The sequence below is a fragment of the Ambystoma mexicanum genome, chromosome 6q (assembly GCF_040938575.1).
Source record: "Ambystoma mexicanum isolate Mex_15411 chromosome 6q, UKY_AmexF1_1, whole genome shotgun sequence".
Classification (NCBI taxonomy): Eukaryota; Metazoa; Chordata; class Amphibia; order Caudata; family Ambystomatidae; genus Ambystoma; species Ambystoma mexicanum.
The window spans coordinates 1,654,754,405-1,654,769,944 of NC_090937.1; the positions used below are offsets into that span (position 1 = coordinate 1,654,754,405).

A 15,540-nucleotide genomic window follows, 5' to 3' on the forward strand; every position below is an offset into this window, starting at 1 on the left:
ACGCGAACTTTTGCAGTCCCGGTTGCGTGTACTTTTGCTGTGTGTAAAATCCACACGCAGTTTTCTGAAACTCCTGAAGTCGCGTGTAAGAAGACTAACGTGCAGCTTTCCTAACTGCGTGTAATATTGCCACGTGTAAAATCCACTCTAATTGAGTCCTGTCGCCTGTGATGAAACAGGTGGATTTCTAACTTATCATTTGCTACTCATTATCTTCTGTTCTACATGGGAAAGGAAGTACTGCCGACAACTGTTAAGAAGGTGATTGTGCACGGTACTTTGGACGCTCTCCTGTGGAGCACCAACCCGGTATCTAGCGTGACCCTCGTACCGTTCAGGATAAGCTTCCCTTACTAACCTTCCCTCCTTTTTCGTTGATTCTATATTGGATTGCTTCAGAGACTTGTGTCTTTTCCCGTAATCAGCATCTACAGGTTAGTGTTGTCCTATTTGTTGAACTATTAGTTAGAATTAATGTTGGGACACATCTTCAATACGCTACGCCTTACTTTATCCTCGGCTGACTTCCAATTTTTTTCCCACGCCCTTCCCAGTGATTCCCCCCTCTGACTGTTTTCTTAGTCAGATAGTGGTATCATTTGGAAGGTCTAATTTGACTTTACTACCATCAAGCCGTTTGTCTCCTCAAGGATCTGAAGAACCCTATCAATTGTATCCTTTATGGTTATACCTGTGTCCTTTACTGGGCAATATAAGATACGTGGTTGATTTATGACAGAATGGCTACAGCAGAGCTAGCCTAAGCAGTGAATGAACCCCGCCAAAGCCCTGGGGAGTCAGGTCACAGAGCAGGGTAGTGCCACATATATCAAGTTGCACTCCACTAGCAGACATGTATGAACCATTACCGCCAGGTTTACTTAATGGCCGCTATTTATTTTATGCTTTTTTATATTTTCAAATATCTTCTGGCGAATTAATCTTTAACAGATGTTGTTAAAACATAGTAGCAAGAAAACACACATATTTACATTGTTGAATACTTTGTGTGAGACAGTGAATATACATACATAGAATACAGAAAAGGTTCTGTTGCAAACAGACATGGTATACAAAGAATTCCAATCCAGTCAGTTAATGCATACATGGACTTGTATCATGTGAGCAACCCATAGAATTAGAGCCAATGTGGTCTGAGCAAAAGTCCATGTGTTTCTGACTAAGGTGAATTAAGTCATTGGCTCTTAACCAGTTTATAGATGCGTCCTGGGTACAGGCTTGACCTAGTCACAAAGAGTAAATAAAGACCAATCCAAGGTCGACATCGGAAATTACTTCCTGATGGCGTGATATGGACTGCAAGAGGGACAATGGGGTCCTGGTCCAAAGACGTTTCGGCAGGCAGTAGAGGCTGCCTTCTTCTGGGCCTAAGGATGTGTCTCTAAAAGGAAGAGAACACAGACATTTGTAAATAGAGGGTTGCCTGGGTTGAAGCAAATGTACAGGGCTGAAAAGGTTGGGGTGGTGGGGCATCATTGGAAAAAACAAACCTGTTGAAGAGGCATAATCAAACCATTCTTATGCCTGGGTTGGCACCAATAACCTGAAAGAGGGTCCTCTGTGTGGTATCAAGCCTCATTGGGAGTCTCATCGAATGGGTGCATTTCTCCGTTAGTATAGGAGATTACTTCATAGTAAACACTGGCTCCCTGTAAGAATCTGGAGCGGCTGGGTTGAGGAATTGTATAGGCAGCTGTGGGAAGAACGTGTTGGTCATAACAGGGTGTTACTATTCTGGCCTGCAAGATTGGGCCGCCTGTAAATGAACGCAGCATCCCCAACTCTGCATTAGATTGTCCTATGAAAATAACTGAAATGAAAAGTGGTGGCTTACTTAAACACAGGAGCGCGTAACAGTAAAGTTTAATGCTATACACCGTGGCGCTGAGTTGCGCGTGGAGTCTTCTGGTTGCTGGGTGTGTGTGTCATCCCTGCAGAAAAATGAGAGAGGGTGGGAGGGGGAGACAATCGAAAGACTGTAACACATGAAAAAGGCTCCCACCAAAGGGAGACATGTAGAAGTTCTTGTTAGAACTGCAGTAGTATGGATTGTTAAATCAGGGCGTTCCCCGTGTTGTAAGCTTACCGGACAAGAGCAAATCCTCCACGGTACATGAGACACCAGAGCAAACTGAAGCAAGACTAGCGGACAAGAGCAACATCCTCCAGGGTACATGAGACACCAGAGCAAACTGAAGCAAGACTAGCGGACAAGAGCAACATCCTCCAGGGCACACGAGACACCACTCTATCAAGACACGGGCGACGGTACATGAGACACCAGAGCAAACTGAAGCAAGACTAGCGGACAAGAGCAACATCCTCCAGGGTACATGAGACACCAGAGCAAACTGAAGCAAGACTAGCGGACAAGAGCAACATCCTTCAGGGCACACGAGACACCACTCTATCGGGACACGGGCGACGCCAGGTATCCCAGCTAGCATTATTTGCAGGGTGAATTGGGAATCTGCTTTATACAATCACTGCTGCAAATAAGGTGCTGAAACCTACACTGGAAATTGTTAAATTCAGAATCTAATGCCTTATTAAAAGTAATTACTTTTGACTAATAACCCTAACCAGAAAATGTAAGCAGGGAGTTGGGGGAAAAGCTTATGAGGGAAGACCTAGAATTATGCGCTTTGGTAGGGCAGAAGAAAGGACACCGACTTGGATTCGAAATTCCACTCATGTTATTCAAGAATAAGATAAAGCCCATCTTTCCCTAATATGCAAGGCTTCTCATCTTAACAAAACTAGCTACGGTGCTCGTCAGTCGTCAGTAAATGTCTATAAATGAAGAACCGTTTCCTGTCCAACTCTAACCTAGCTGACACTACCCCTATTCTTTATTTTTTTTTTATAACTGTTTATTATTTCCAATAAATGAAATACAAACAACAAACCAACAAAGGTTGCATAGCTTAGTTACCACATTAGTCATTAAAAGAAAATTCTTGCGATTGCAAAGGTGTTTCAAGCCACCCCGGGGGGGTTTAGGGGGGCTGGTGTAGCTGATCATAGGTCTTATAATGCATAATGGAGCCCAGTTTAACCACCCGATCATTCCACTATTTTTAACTTAAATAGATGAGAAGGCCTCCCTTTTCCTGAGGTTTCCTGACTTGGCTATCAATCACTCTTCAATAAATGATCTTCAGATAATCTCTAGTAGTCGCTCTTATCAGTTCATACAGTTCATGTAATAAGGAGTTGACTTTGTACTCCTTTTTGTTATTTTTCCTACGACGATTGAACCTTCTCTCTTTCCCTTGGCTACTTTGCCAACAGTTGTTGTTCCCCTCAAATCTCTTGATAGTTCCGTTGCCTTGAATCTTCCATTCTCAGCTTTCTGAAGTACTGTCCCAAAGTTTGTTTTATTATCACATCCCTCTTGTATGACTGACTCTTGTCTGTCTTTTAGACCTTCTTGGTATGATGTATAATCCGCTGGATATTTGCAGTGTACTTGTCTTTCAGACTTCCTTTCACTACATGTATTGTGTTCTCTTTCTTGGCTCTTTCTCGTTCACTCTTACATCTTTACTCCTGTGACTGACCAGTAGGAGCATTCCATCAATAATTCACAAACCCTTACCCAGGTCTCCCGTTATCCCAGTCACCTTCCTTGGTGAGGGTTTCCGTCACCAGGTTCTTCACAGGGTCAGAATTGGCTTCTTTTTCTCTGTTACTGGCGTCTCGCAGATCTCAACCAGTTTATCTTCTTCCCCATGGGTGATTTGGTTTTTCGGGATTCCACTCTTCCCGATCCCGCTGTATGGAGGCGGTCTCTGCGATGTTGGTTGGACTCCTGGTCTATCACGTAGTCCCTGTGGTCACGCCATCACTCAGTGTGTCTCTCTCTCTTGTCTCTTCAGGACACTGCATCCATTCTTCTTCCAGCTGGGTCGCTTTCTGCAGACCCTAGCATTTCTCACAACCCACAGCTCTGCACGACTGCAGAACGCTACACATCTTTTCTCTGTTGTCTGCAGTCAGCGTGTGTCTCTTTGAACCTCGCAGGCTGAGTTTTTGCTTCCCCAGACGCCTCAAGTCTCTGGGATGATGTAGCTGAAGGGCGTCCCCTGTAGCCGAAGGGCATCCCCTGTAGCTGAAGGGCATCCCCTGTAGCCGAAGGACATCCCCTGCGTAATAAGCCATTTCTGCTTCTTTCTCTGCCTCCATAGGGCCTCCTATTTGTCCAAGTAGAATGCAATTTTAATATCACATTTTTTGTTTGCGGTTGGCAGTAACACATTTCCATGGTATACCAAACTCCTGCATGTCTACTAACGTACTGTGAAAAACTAGAGGGTGTTTCACAACCCAGTCCCTTGGGATCACATACTCAGGTGGCCAAGCAACGGCCATTGCTTTTGGATCTTGACCCTGGGGGCGGACAAGCGAGGACATATCACCTGGGTAGGGGGTCCGCGGGGAGTGTGTGAGAGGCACCCAATGGTGAGACATGGTACCACCCCCCCTTTCCCAGCTCTTATCTAACTTCTATCCCTATCTACTTTCTGGGACACTACAACTCCCATGATCCTTACCCCTTATATGCCAACAGAAACACTGAGATGAGGAAGATAAGGACAGAAGCTAGAAAGACCAACTCTAGCACTTTACAATGGCCCTATCCCATTAATAAGGCCAGGCAGGGTTAGACACTCCTGCCATGCATTAAGCATCACGCTGATGATAAAAGGTGGAGCGCACCGACACACTTGAAGCAGGGCGTGGTACGAGAAGGAGCCGCTCAGCCAGGGCTGTGGGGAACCAGGCTATGGAGAACGTAAGGTCAGTTGGCTGTTGACTGCAAGAGAAAGCAAGAGGAAGCCAGGCGAGTGATCCATGTTTCCAAAGGTCCTGAGAGGTCTGCCATAAAAAGCCGAAGAGCTGAAGGAAATATTCCTTTTGATGTGCTTGAAAGTTGCCAGCTTCCCTCCCTTGACAAGCGGAGTGTTGGGGAGAAATCGAAGGGCCGATGGTGGAGGCCCGACCTTGAAAAGACAAGAAGGCAAAGACACTAAACCCAAACACAGCCGGTGAGTTGTAATGTAATTTAATGGGTTATTTATAACGCACTTAATACCCAGAGGTTTCTAAGCGTGGACCCAGGGATCGAACTGTGTTGCTGTTCGGCGTCTTACTTCCAAGATGAGGATGTTGCCCCGGACCTATTTTCTCAGGTTCTTGAGTGTAGCGATAGCCCGGTTTGTGAAAGGCGTGTGTGATAACAGTAACAAGCAAGGTTACGCATCTGAAGTAAAAGCAAGAAGAGAAAGAGATTGTTCTGAAACGATGCAAGTTAGCAGAGTGGTCCTGCGCTCTCGAAGCGCAATGCAGAAAGTCTCTGTGAATCATGAAAAGTATCTCCCGGTGAAGAGAAGTGTTTATGAACTTTAAAGTGAACGCAGTGAAAGTAAATCAAAGCAGGAGGTTGCAAGAAAGTTAACCGTGATCCTGAAAAGCTTGCTAAGTGTTTCTGAACTTTAATTTGCTTGTGAGAAAAGAAAAGCAAAGCCAAGCGGAAGGTTGCCAGAAAGTGAAACTACAAAACCCGAAAGGCATTTCACGAGACAGGCTCGAGCCTGGGAGAGGGAGAGGGAGGCCTATAGTGGAACTGGGTTGGTCGAAGTAGTCATGCAGAGGTCTAGCAAAATCCTCTACCGTTTCAAAAGACTTCGACTGATGTGATTAACTGAACAGACTCTAGCCCGACTGATGGTGTTTTGTGTAAAAGTGTGGGGAAGGGAACCCCAAGAGAAAGGACTGGTTCAAGTCCGGCAGTGGGAAACCTGCAATTTAACTGTATACCTGATTTGTATAAACACCTGGGAAGGGAACACAAAGAAAGGCTAGAGCCCGACAGAGGGAAGCCTTCATTGTAAAGTGTGATACATGAGAAAGACCTACAGACTTTGATAGTTGAAAAAAGGACAGACTGAAGCCCGATTGAGGGAAGTCTTATTGTGAAAGGAGGAAACCGGGACTTGGGTGAGAGAAACCAGAGGGATTTAATTGAACTGTAAGCTCGTGAAAGACCTGACACTCGCTCCTAAGACGTACCTGCAAGCCAAAATGTGGCACCCTGAAAGAACTGTGTCGCTCACTTATCCTTACCACAAATTCTGAGACCCTGTGCTTAGAAGGTGGGGAAGGGAGATGTAGCCAGTTCATAGAAGCCATTCTGATATAACATTTTTACACACTATTTTCCTTTGCAAACATCCCTTTTCACATTTGTATATTGAGAGCGAGGGCAAGCTTAGGCTTCTTTAGCATAGGTTCCTTTTTGTTTAGACAAGACTGGCTAGGACCGTTTACTTTTAGTTGATGGTCGAGATTACTCCCATCTTAGCTAAAGGGACAGGCAGAAAGTCTCCAACCCTTTCTGAAGATATTAACTCCTTAAGTGCCAGGCTATTGTGCAATTCTATGCAAAAAGGGCGAGCATACTCGTCCTTGGCACTTTAGGTTCATAAAGGTTTTTGAAACATACATCACTTGTTTCTGTCTAACTGTTGATGCCATGCCTTCCTCGCAGTACCCAAGTCGACATATTACTAGAGAGTATATGAAACCTAAATTTAATATTGCAGAGACTATGATATTAATAGGTTCTAAGATGAACCGAAGTAGAGAACATGGGTATTGTAAGGTTTGCAGTGAAAGACTAATTGAAACCCCCAAACACGTATTCACATAATGTGAGGCCCTTACACATATAGCCATAGAACATCTATCGGCATATGCTCTACAGGACCTTTCACTATGGGGGGGGCGAATGCTGTGGGGATATTACATATTGATTTATCAAACTAAATGCTGGTTGGACATCAAATGCATATTATTGGAACTGTTCAACCAATTCAACATTGTCCGATCAGATAATGTGTATGGTTATCTAGAATAATGTACATGTTTTGCATTTTACAATACCTGCAGGGGTTTTGCTTACCGACTGTTTTTCATTATTCTTTCATCTTTATACAATATATAAACGTTCTTTATTTATTGACTGTACTATATATTTTTTTAAGTAAAATTTTATCCCACACTTTGCCTCTGGGGCAGGACTGGCTCTGGGGAGAACCCTGGCAGGCCTCCCACCCAAGCTTGAGAGGGATCCCCATCTCTTCTAGACAGAATTAGGTTGCTGAACATGTCACAATATATGGCCATAGTATCTACCGTCTCTTCGCTGGACTATAGTGGAGAGGCTGACTGATCACTCCCCTACTTGCTCTGAAACACAGCACCGGACACCCTGGGGAAGCAGTAGAGGTTAACAGTTCCTTGTGCAATGTGAGGTCCACACTACCCTCTCTTACTGGCTAGACCAGTGACAGGAGAAGTATCTTCTGTTTCATGATCTCGAGGAATGGCAAGAGGGGAGAGGGGCTGGGTCCAGCTGCGGTGACCCAGAAAGGTGAGAGTTCTCATCTTGTGGAGAGAGTGGGTGTTCAGCGGTCTTTACAGGTCAGTGCAGTTTCACACAGCTGTGAAAATCATAAGTTCTTACCCGCAGGTGTCGTCTTCCAAGCGCAGATGTAGCTTCTCCTACCTGGTACATCTCATGAATACTACAGACAGCAGCTAAGGAAACTGAATAAGACACTTGTTGATTTTGCTTGGTCCTGTGACTAACCTTTAGCTTGATGCCATGTTTTCTTCCATAGCCTGCAGGGAGCCTTACAGCTGAAGCAGGACTTCGACATGGTACGTGGCATGATCCAATCTCGGGATTCCAACCTCTCACAGGATGTCAGGCAAGCGATTCTCTCCCAGAGAGTGTTTCAGCAAGTCGACAACGCTATCATCTGTCTGCTACAGCAGCCCACCAGCAAAAGCTACATGCCATCAACAACCTGGGACCCTTTCCACAACTGCTGTAAGTATTATGTTTTGTTTACGGGCCTGAAATCCCAGATCTATAATATTTCAAAAACCCTGACCACTTTCCTGTGTTCTCATGGAATGGGGTTGTGACTTGCACCTTTTTTGACAGTATAAAAACTGTCATTTAGAGAAAGTGGTGCACAAGTGCAGAGCAGAACTTCACCCTATCGTTCTTTGCCCACCAGTCTTCGATGGTGCCCAGCAGGAGAATATTTGCAAGTATTGTTTTACAGCATCTCACCTCTTCTTCTGTTCCACTACGTGTCTTTCGCGCAACAGAAATGTTTCAGCTGCAGATGCTAGCACATGCTCTGTCTCGAGTGCTTAGACCTGGAGCGCGTGTGGCGTCTCTGTGCTTTTCTGCTACACATTGTTGGTACGTTCTCTTTGAATGCCTTTGCACAGAGTGAGGATATTTTCCAGAAATCTCCTCTTGAATCTGAGGCTGATTGTAAGAGCCAAGAAGCGATCTTAGAAGGTGAGCAAATCCCTTTTCACCTTAGCGTTTTGGCCCAGGGACATGTTCCCAGGTGTCTCCAGCCATCGGGGCTGCTATGGCTAGATGCCATTCCAGCTAATCTAAGTATCTTCAGTTTTCTTTAGGGGTCATTCTTGTTTTTGTACTAACTTCTACTTTTTCGGCTGAATCCAGCTAGGTGAGGGTTCAAAAAATTGATACATGCAGTAGATACCAATTTGCATCTCAGGGGTGTGCTTGTGTCCATACATGAACGACTGGGTAGTCAAGAGAGCTTCGCCCCAGGATGTTTTCACATCAGTCCAGTCCCCATGTGTATCTTCTGTGAGACCAATGCTTTCCTATCGATAGAAGGAAATTGCAGCTCATTCTCTCCCAAATGTTGTTTTATGCCCATGACTGGGACACCAGGCAAGCCACGGTATTTCATTCCCATCAGATTTAAGGACAGCTTAACAGCCTGTGTAGGCAGCATTGCACGGTCAATCCTTGACCAGTCCCTCTCCTCGGAAAGCTTCCCTAAAGCCTTCAAGACCTCCTATATCAAACCTCTCCTCAAAAAGCTTTTGCTCGACCCACTCTCTCCCCAGAACTGTGTCCAACACTGCTTCCTTGTCAAACCTCTGGACTACACAGCAAATAAATAGCACTGCCTCTTTACAGAATGCAACAGCCTTCTTGACCTAGCCCAAACAGGCATCAGACCCCTCCAAGGAACTGAGTCCTCCCTTGTTTCTGTTTGGGATGACTTCAAAAGAACAGCGGACGCGGAAAGACGTGCAGCACTCGTCCTTCTCGACCTATCTGCTGCCTTTGATACCATTGACCACAACATATGCACAGACGGGCTGCATTCCTTGGGAATTAAGGACTCCGCTCTCACATAGATCTCTTCCTTTATCTCGAATTGCTCGCAAATCCTGCTCCTCACCCCTTTCTCCACCCTCTCTCGCCCAGTGCCGAAAGGGGTTCCGCAGATAGCCTCCCTGTCTCCCCTCCTCTTCAATATCTACCTTATCACTGCACTCATTCGATCTCCTAACCTCCTCTGTTGCAACTGCGCAGACGACACCCAGATCATCCTCAAGATACCAAAATCCCCAGCCTCGGCCGGCCCGACCTCTCCTCCTGCCTTTCTGATATCGACCACTGGATGACAACCAACCACTTCCTGCTGAACCGAGGCAAAACAGAAATCCTAGTATGTGGCAAAACCGCTCTTCATCCTCAACCCAATCCCCTGGGAAACTCCCTAGAATATCCCCCCTCGCCTTCCCACCACCAGCAACATCCAAATCTGTGAAAACCTTGGATACATGCTGGACTTGAATCTATTCCTCTCCCAACACATCAACTCTGTAACCCGAACATGCTTCTTCCACCTACGCATCCTCAGACAAATCTTCCTGTACCTCACTTACCCATACCGAATCTCTGCCATCCTCGCCATCATCCTCTCCAACTTAGATTATGAATTGCCTTTATCTAGGCGCCCCATCATTCCAGCTCAGGAAACTCAAAAAGAATCCAAAACGCTGCTCCCAGTCTCCTCATTGGGCTCTCACCTAGAGCACATATTAGCCCCACACTCATTGGCCCTCTATCTGTCAACAGACAATCTTTAAAGCCACGTGCATCACCTACTGTTCTCTCCACAACACTGGACCCAAATTCCTCCAGGATCAACTCATACGCCATCAACCCAACAGGAACCTCGGATCTGGCTCTGCTCTTCTCCTCATTATTCCCCATTCCAACTCCACCAGATTAGGAAGATCCTTGTTCTCCATCCAAGCCCCTGCCATTTGGAACTCACTTCATAACTAAAGTGGCCTCCTAAAACCTTCCCTACAGGTTTAATTTTAGAAATCCATCAAGCACCAATGTGTCTACAGTGCAGCTTAAATCCCTGGTCCAATGTGTCACAAACATAGGGAGGACAAGACAAACAATCCTACTAGGACTTGTGTCATTTGGATCATGCAAGTGCAACAAAAGAAGTGCAAGAGGAGGGAGAGGGGGGGAAGTGCAAGAGAGAGGGAGGGGGAAGTGCGATCAGGGCAGCATGGCTCTGAGTAAGTGCAGCACGGCTCTAGGTAAACGCAAGGAAGCAGGGGGCTGTAGGGGTTAGTTACAGCCGCTAAGTGCGCGGTAGGCCATGGGCAGTGCAAGGATGACTGGTCATGAGGCAGTGCAAAGATGACTGGTCATGGAGGAACCTGGTACCTAGTGAGACTGACAGAACCATGCAACCAGTCGGCAGACAGGTGGGTTAGCAAGGGAGCGAGGGAGAGAAGGCAGAAGAGAAAGGGAGGGTCTTGAGCTGCTTCAAGAACTTCAAGTGGTCCGGCCAAGTCTGAGGGGCAGGGAGGCCATTCCAGAGGGATGCCCCTGCAGAGGAGAGGGATCTACCCCCCACGCTCTGCCTGGAGAAGTGTCTGACCTTCAGAGAGTTGGAGGAAGCAGATCAAAGGGCTTTAGAAGAAAGGTATTTCAGAAGAGTGTTGAATGTAGTGCAGGTCCTGTTCCCAGAAAGCCTTGTGGACGGTACTGAGGGTCTTGAACCTGATCCTTTCAGCCACTGGGAGGAAGTGGAGAGATTTCAGGGCTGGAGAGATACAGTCCCTGGGCTTGAGGCCAAGGATACGTCTATGCAGTCCTATTGTGGATTAGTTGAAGGGGGTGAAGTGTGGAGGTAGGCAGATTGAGAAAGAGAGGCTGTTGCAGTATTCCAGCGTGGAGAGTACCAGGGCTCTGGAGACTGAGTTTCTGGGGAAAAATGAGAAAAGGTAGAATACCTCTGAGGAGGTGCAGCTGGAAGTGGGCCTTATTGTCAGGGTACGTGATGTGATGAGAGAAGGAGAAAGTGGAGTCAAAGATGACGCCCAGGAAGGCGAGTTTAGAGAGCCCAAAGAGGGCGGCCAGAGTTAGAGCGGGAAAGCGAGAGCTGGGGATTTACAATCTGATAACGTGGTATTCCTCTGCTCTGATCCGATTCTTGCGTGGGCACATAGAATGTGGCTGTCAAAGCCTACCCACCCTACTGTAATGCTCCACTGCTGCCTGCACCACTCACTAACATCCACATTAACACTGATTCCATGATGTACACTCCCTGCACCCTTCTCTTCCAAACGCGTGCCTCTTGTTACTAGCCCATGCAGGATTCCTATGGAATGCTTCATCTTACCTTTGTGCAATGTCCCTATCTGATTGCTTGGCAACTAAATAACGCGACGATGCGTTTTAGGGTGAACTGGCTCTCTATAGCAGCAGAGGCGGTGCAGAAGGCCTGTGCTAGCAGGGCAACCTCAATGTATTACCCCACCCTGAGCTATCATTTTATCACAGGCTGCTCTATCGTTACTGCGCTTGTTGCAATGCTTGCAATGTTCAAGGGTTCACTTACTGCAAAATGGAAAATCTCTCTCCTCGGTAGTCTGGTTAGATGTGTCTGTTCCATATTATCTAAAACCTCTACCTGCGTTTGAAGTGGCTCATTGGCTTATGGTGGGCGGTAGAGGGGTTTGTGATTAAATGGTTACTGGCTGATGTCTCCTTAGATCTGTACAACCCTATCCCCGCATGCTTTCAGAAAATACACCTGTGTGTATGTCAATCCCATGTTACCAAATGCCTTCACTCATGTTTACCTAGAGGTGCACTCCCGCTCCTGCCACCACTTGGTACCTTTTTCACAATTTTCAGGCACTCTGCATTGTTGCCTATGCATTTAATGCTATACCACCTGTTTATTCTGCTCATTGCAGGTTCCTGCAGCCCAAATGAAGAGTTTAACAGTGGCAGCTTGAACAGCTTGGAAAGTCTGGACATCCAGACTGCGCGGAACGGAGCAGTGCTTGAAGCCCAAACCTCTGCCACAGCTGATCTCCTAAGCAAAATGCGCAGCAGCAGTAATCCCGAGTCCTACCTGATGGTGAACCAGCAGGAGTGGCTCGCCCTGCGCCTGTATAGTAGCCGCCGCTGGAGAGTGCCTGCTCTCCCATGTATGAAGAGCACTCCTGAGCCCTGAGCCATGCTCTGGCAACCAAACCAGGACCAGAGAATGGCACTCCACAGACTGCAAAAACAAAGTGCCTGCTCTCCCATGCATGAAGAGAACTCCTGAGCCCTCAGAGCTGTGCTCTGGCAACCAGACCAGGACCAGAGAATGGCCCTCCACAGGCTGCAGAAACAGAGTGCTTCTTTGGCTATAGGATTTGTTTTATAATCATGCTTTTTTGCTAAAATAGTGGGACTTTATTTTCTTAACTTGAAATACCAGTGCATCCTTGGCTATAAATAAGAAACCTTTGCAAAGAAGACTAACATTCATTGAGTAAATGTGTCTTGTGAGTCCGTTTGGGGAAATACTACCCGTGACTTTGGGCTCTGAGTAATGGTTTCCTTTGCACCATCCACCGACCCTTCAGGCCTCTAGAATACTAGACCCTGGAGAGAACACCTTGAAACGTTCCAACAAATGGTCAAAAAAGTATTGTTGTGAAAAATATGCTCAATATTCAAAGTTCTGAAAGCATGTCTTAGCAGCGTGAAATTACTCACATGCCTGGCCTATAAGGCTAAGAAAGTAACAGCACATTTTACAATTGTTTGACCTACTGAACCCCCACTTCTTCTGAGTGTCACCAAGCAGTCTTTAGGACAGCAGAGAAGTGCACAGTATTTAGAAGCACAGCCATCATAATAGTAGATCAGCCCCATACCAACCCTTCAAGAAAGCTCCACAAGGGGAATGACAAATACACTGAGCATTTCAGAACGGTTGTGAGCATGGAAAGGGGCACGGCTAATGGCTGAAAAGTGAAGTAAGTATAGCCCTTCCGCTAGTACTGTAACAGCTATGCATGTGCAATAACTGTGGGAGATAGCGGACTAGAGTGTGTCAATCCAACCCACTCAACCCCCAGAAACTAAGCAATGCAGGCAGCATGTTGCTAAATCTCTTCCTGCGGTGGTGGCGGGGGGGTGTTGTGTGAGTAGTTTTTAGAACTGCCCAGTATGTTGACACAACTCACTCTGTGTCTCTACTCATACAAGATCCATGACCGTTTATGTAAGAGTTTGTCACTACAGGTAAGCGCTTTAGCCACTTGTGTGGACACAAAATTTATCACATATCCTGCCCCTACTACATTTCCCAAAATAGTCTCTACTGTCCTTTGTTCCAGCTGCAAGTCTTAACAAATGTTCTTCCAGAACATACAAAAATGGACCAATAATATAGGGGATGACACATCAAGTACACTTATCTTTTTATATATACCAATAAATGTCACAATGTAAATTTCAATTTGATTTTTATTATCAAGCACAATTATATAAATTCATTAAAAAAATGTTCAAAACTATTTTTCAAAATTCAACTCACACACATTCATTCCTATCATCCTTTCAATTTCACTTGCTCTTAAAACTGATAGATATCATACCTATCTCCATGACCGCTTGGTCATTATCAACAATCTATAGTTTTCACACTGTAAATTGCCCTCCACTTGTTATCTGATGGTTTGATCTGTGTATAATCAATTTCACAGATGTTATCATCGACACGTGTTTCGGTTGTCTATTAGGACTGCAGAAATCATATCCACTTGGTAATGCAACCTTCATCAGGACCACAACGGGAAGTTCAATAATTTCCATTCAACTAAGTAGGGTGAGTCACACCATCTAAAAAAAACATTTAACATTCTATCATCATGCCATCCCCTCTTGTTTCGCTGTAACTTCTAATGTGAATGTTCTTGATTCTCAAAAGTAACCATTGGATCAATATTTTAAATGTTACTAATTTACATTACAAAATGTCAAAAAATGTGGGTAAATCCTTGTCACACCTGTGTGTGGATCTCAGACCATACGGACCAACCCACAAGGATGCAACATATATAACCTCCTTAAATCAGGTTTTATAATTTTCTGTACATCAATACAGTGTTCTATATTATTGCTATACTCACTCCACAAAATGTGTTGTCCCGGCATCTTTAATATCGCCTCTTGATGATCAAACGTATCCTTAAATAGTGGAGAAGGATTCTCAGTACCCCATATGAATCATCTGTACTGTCGCCACCAATATTGTATTTGTGTTACTAGGTCCAGCCAACAGTCATGTTCTAGTGTACATTCTACAACCAAACAGTATTAAAATTAGAATCTGTATGTATTAACATGCGCTTGATGATAAACATCATCCTCGGTACATCCAAATACTTACTTACATTTTAAATCCTTATAGATGAACCCTCATAACGGCCCTTGTTGTTGTTACAATCGGGTTCCCAAAAGATTATTTCTTTTAAATGTGTTTCTTCAGTTTAGCTATGTCGCCACAATGTCCCTAGGACAACACAACATAAACCATCATTAGTGTGACAGTCTCTCTAGGCTCTTGTGTTTTAAGCTCCCTTCATTTAGTTAAGCCACAGATTGCCCGATATTTATCATTCTTTGCTGATTTACACTATCATAAGGCACTCGGGTTATATGTTAAAATTTTGACCTCTGTGTGAAATCCATCTCTGAATTTACCCATCTCTTAGCATCTTTTAACATAGGTACTCCCTCCTGCCATCTACAGGCTCTCTCTACTCGGATCACTCAGCCGTATTTATTAACATAAGTAAACATTACGGCTAATGTCCCTTATGCCCCTCTACTGGAGACCCTTGATACCACGGCACACGATTATTCACCTTCTACCAGTTCTCTCTATTTAAATCACTCATGGGCGTGTTTATTTCCATAGGTAACTATTAGGACCTGCATCAATTTTTCCGTTATTCAGGACCCTTGATGCCACGGCACCCAGTTCCTAACATTTTACAGGCTCTCTCTGTTTAAATCATTCATAAGCGTGTTAATTACCTTAAGTGGCTAGTACGGCTAGCATCGGTTGCTCCCCACTACCAAGAACCTACGAGACCATGACACACGACTTCACGCATAGGTACTTACTTCTACAATTGTAGGGACCTTGGTCTATATATTCCACCTTGTCTGATTCCAAATCCTTCCTCGATCACCAGCGGGCGCACAGGAGTTACGAGGGAAGCCACGTCACGTACCCTACTTATGCGATAAAGCATGGTCATAGAAAGAGA

At 45.2% G+C, this 15,540-nt stretch overlaps 1 protein-coding gene across 3 annotated transcripts in view; it reads left to right on the forward strand.

Moving 5' to 3' along the window:
* The window catches only part of CCDC142 (coiled-coil domain containing 142), a 314,222-nt gene extending 301,275 nt beyond the window's left edge, over window positions 1-12,947 (forward strand). For all 3 annotated transcript variants that reach the window (XM_069632485.1, XM_069632484.1, XM_069632486.1), the window contains 2 exons: window positions 7,710-7,921; window positions 12,178-12,947. In XM_069632485.1, the coding sequence (XP_069488586.1) occupies window positions 7,710-7,921; window positions 12,178-12,440 (475 nt within the window). In that variant the 3' untranslated portion in view covers window positions 12,441-12,947. The remainder of the gene's footprint in view (window positions 1-7,709; window positions 7,922-12,177) is intronic.
* Window positions 12,948-15,540: the final 2,593 nt, after the last annotated feature.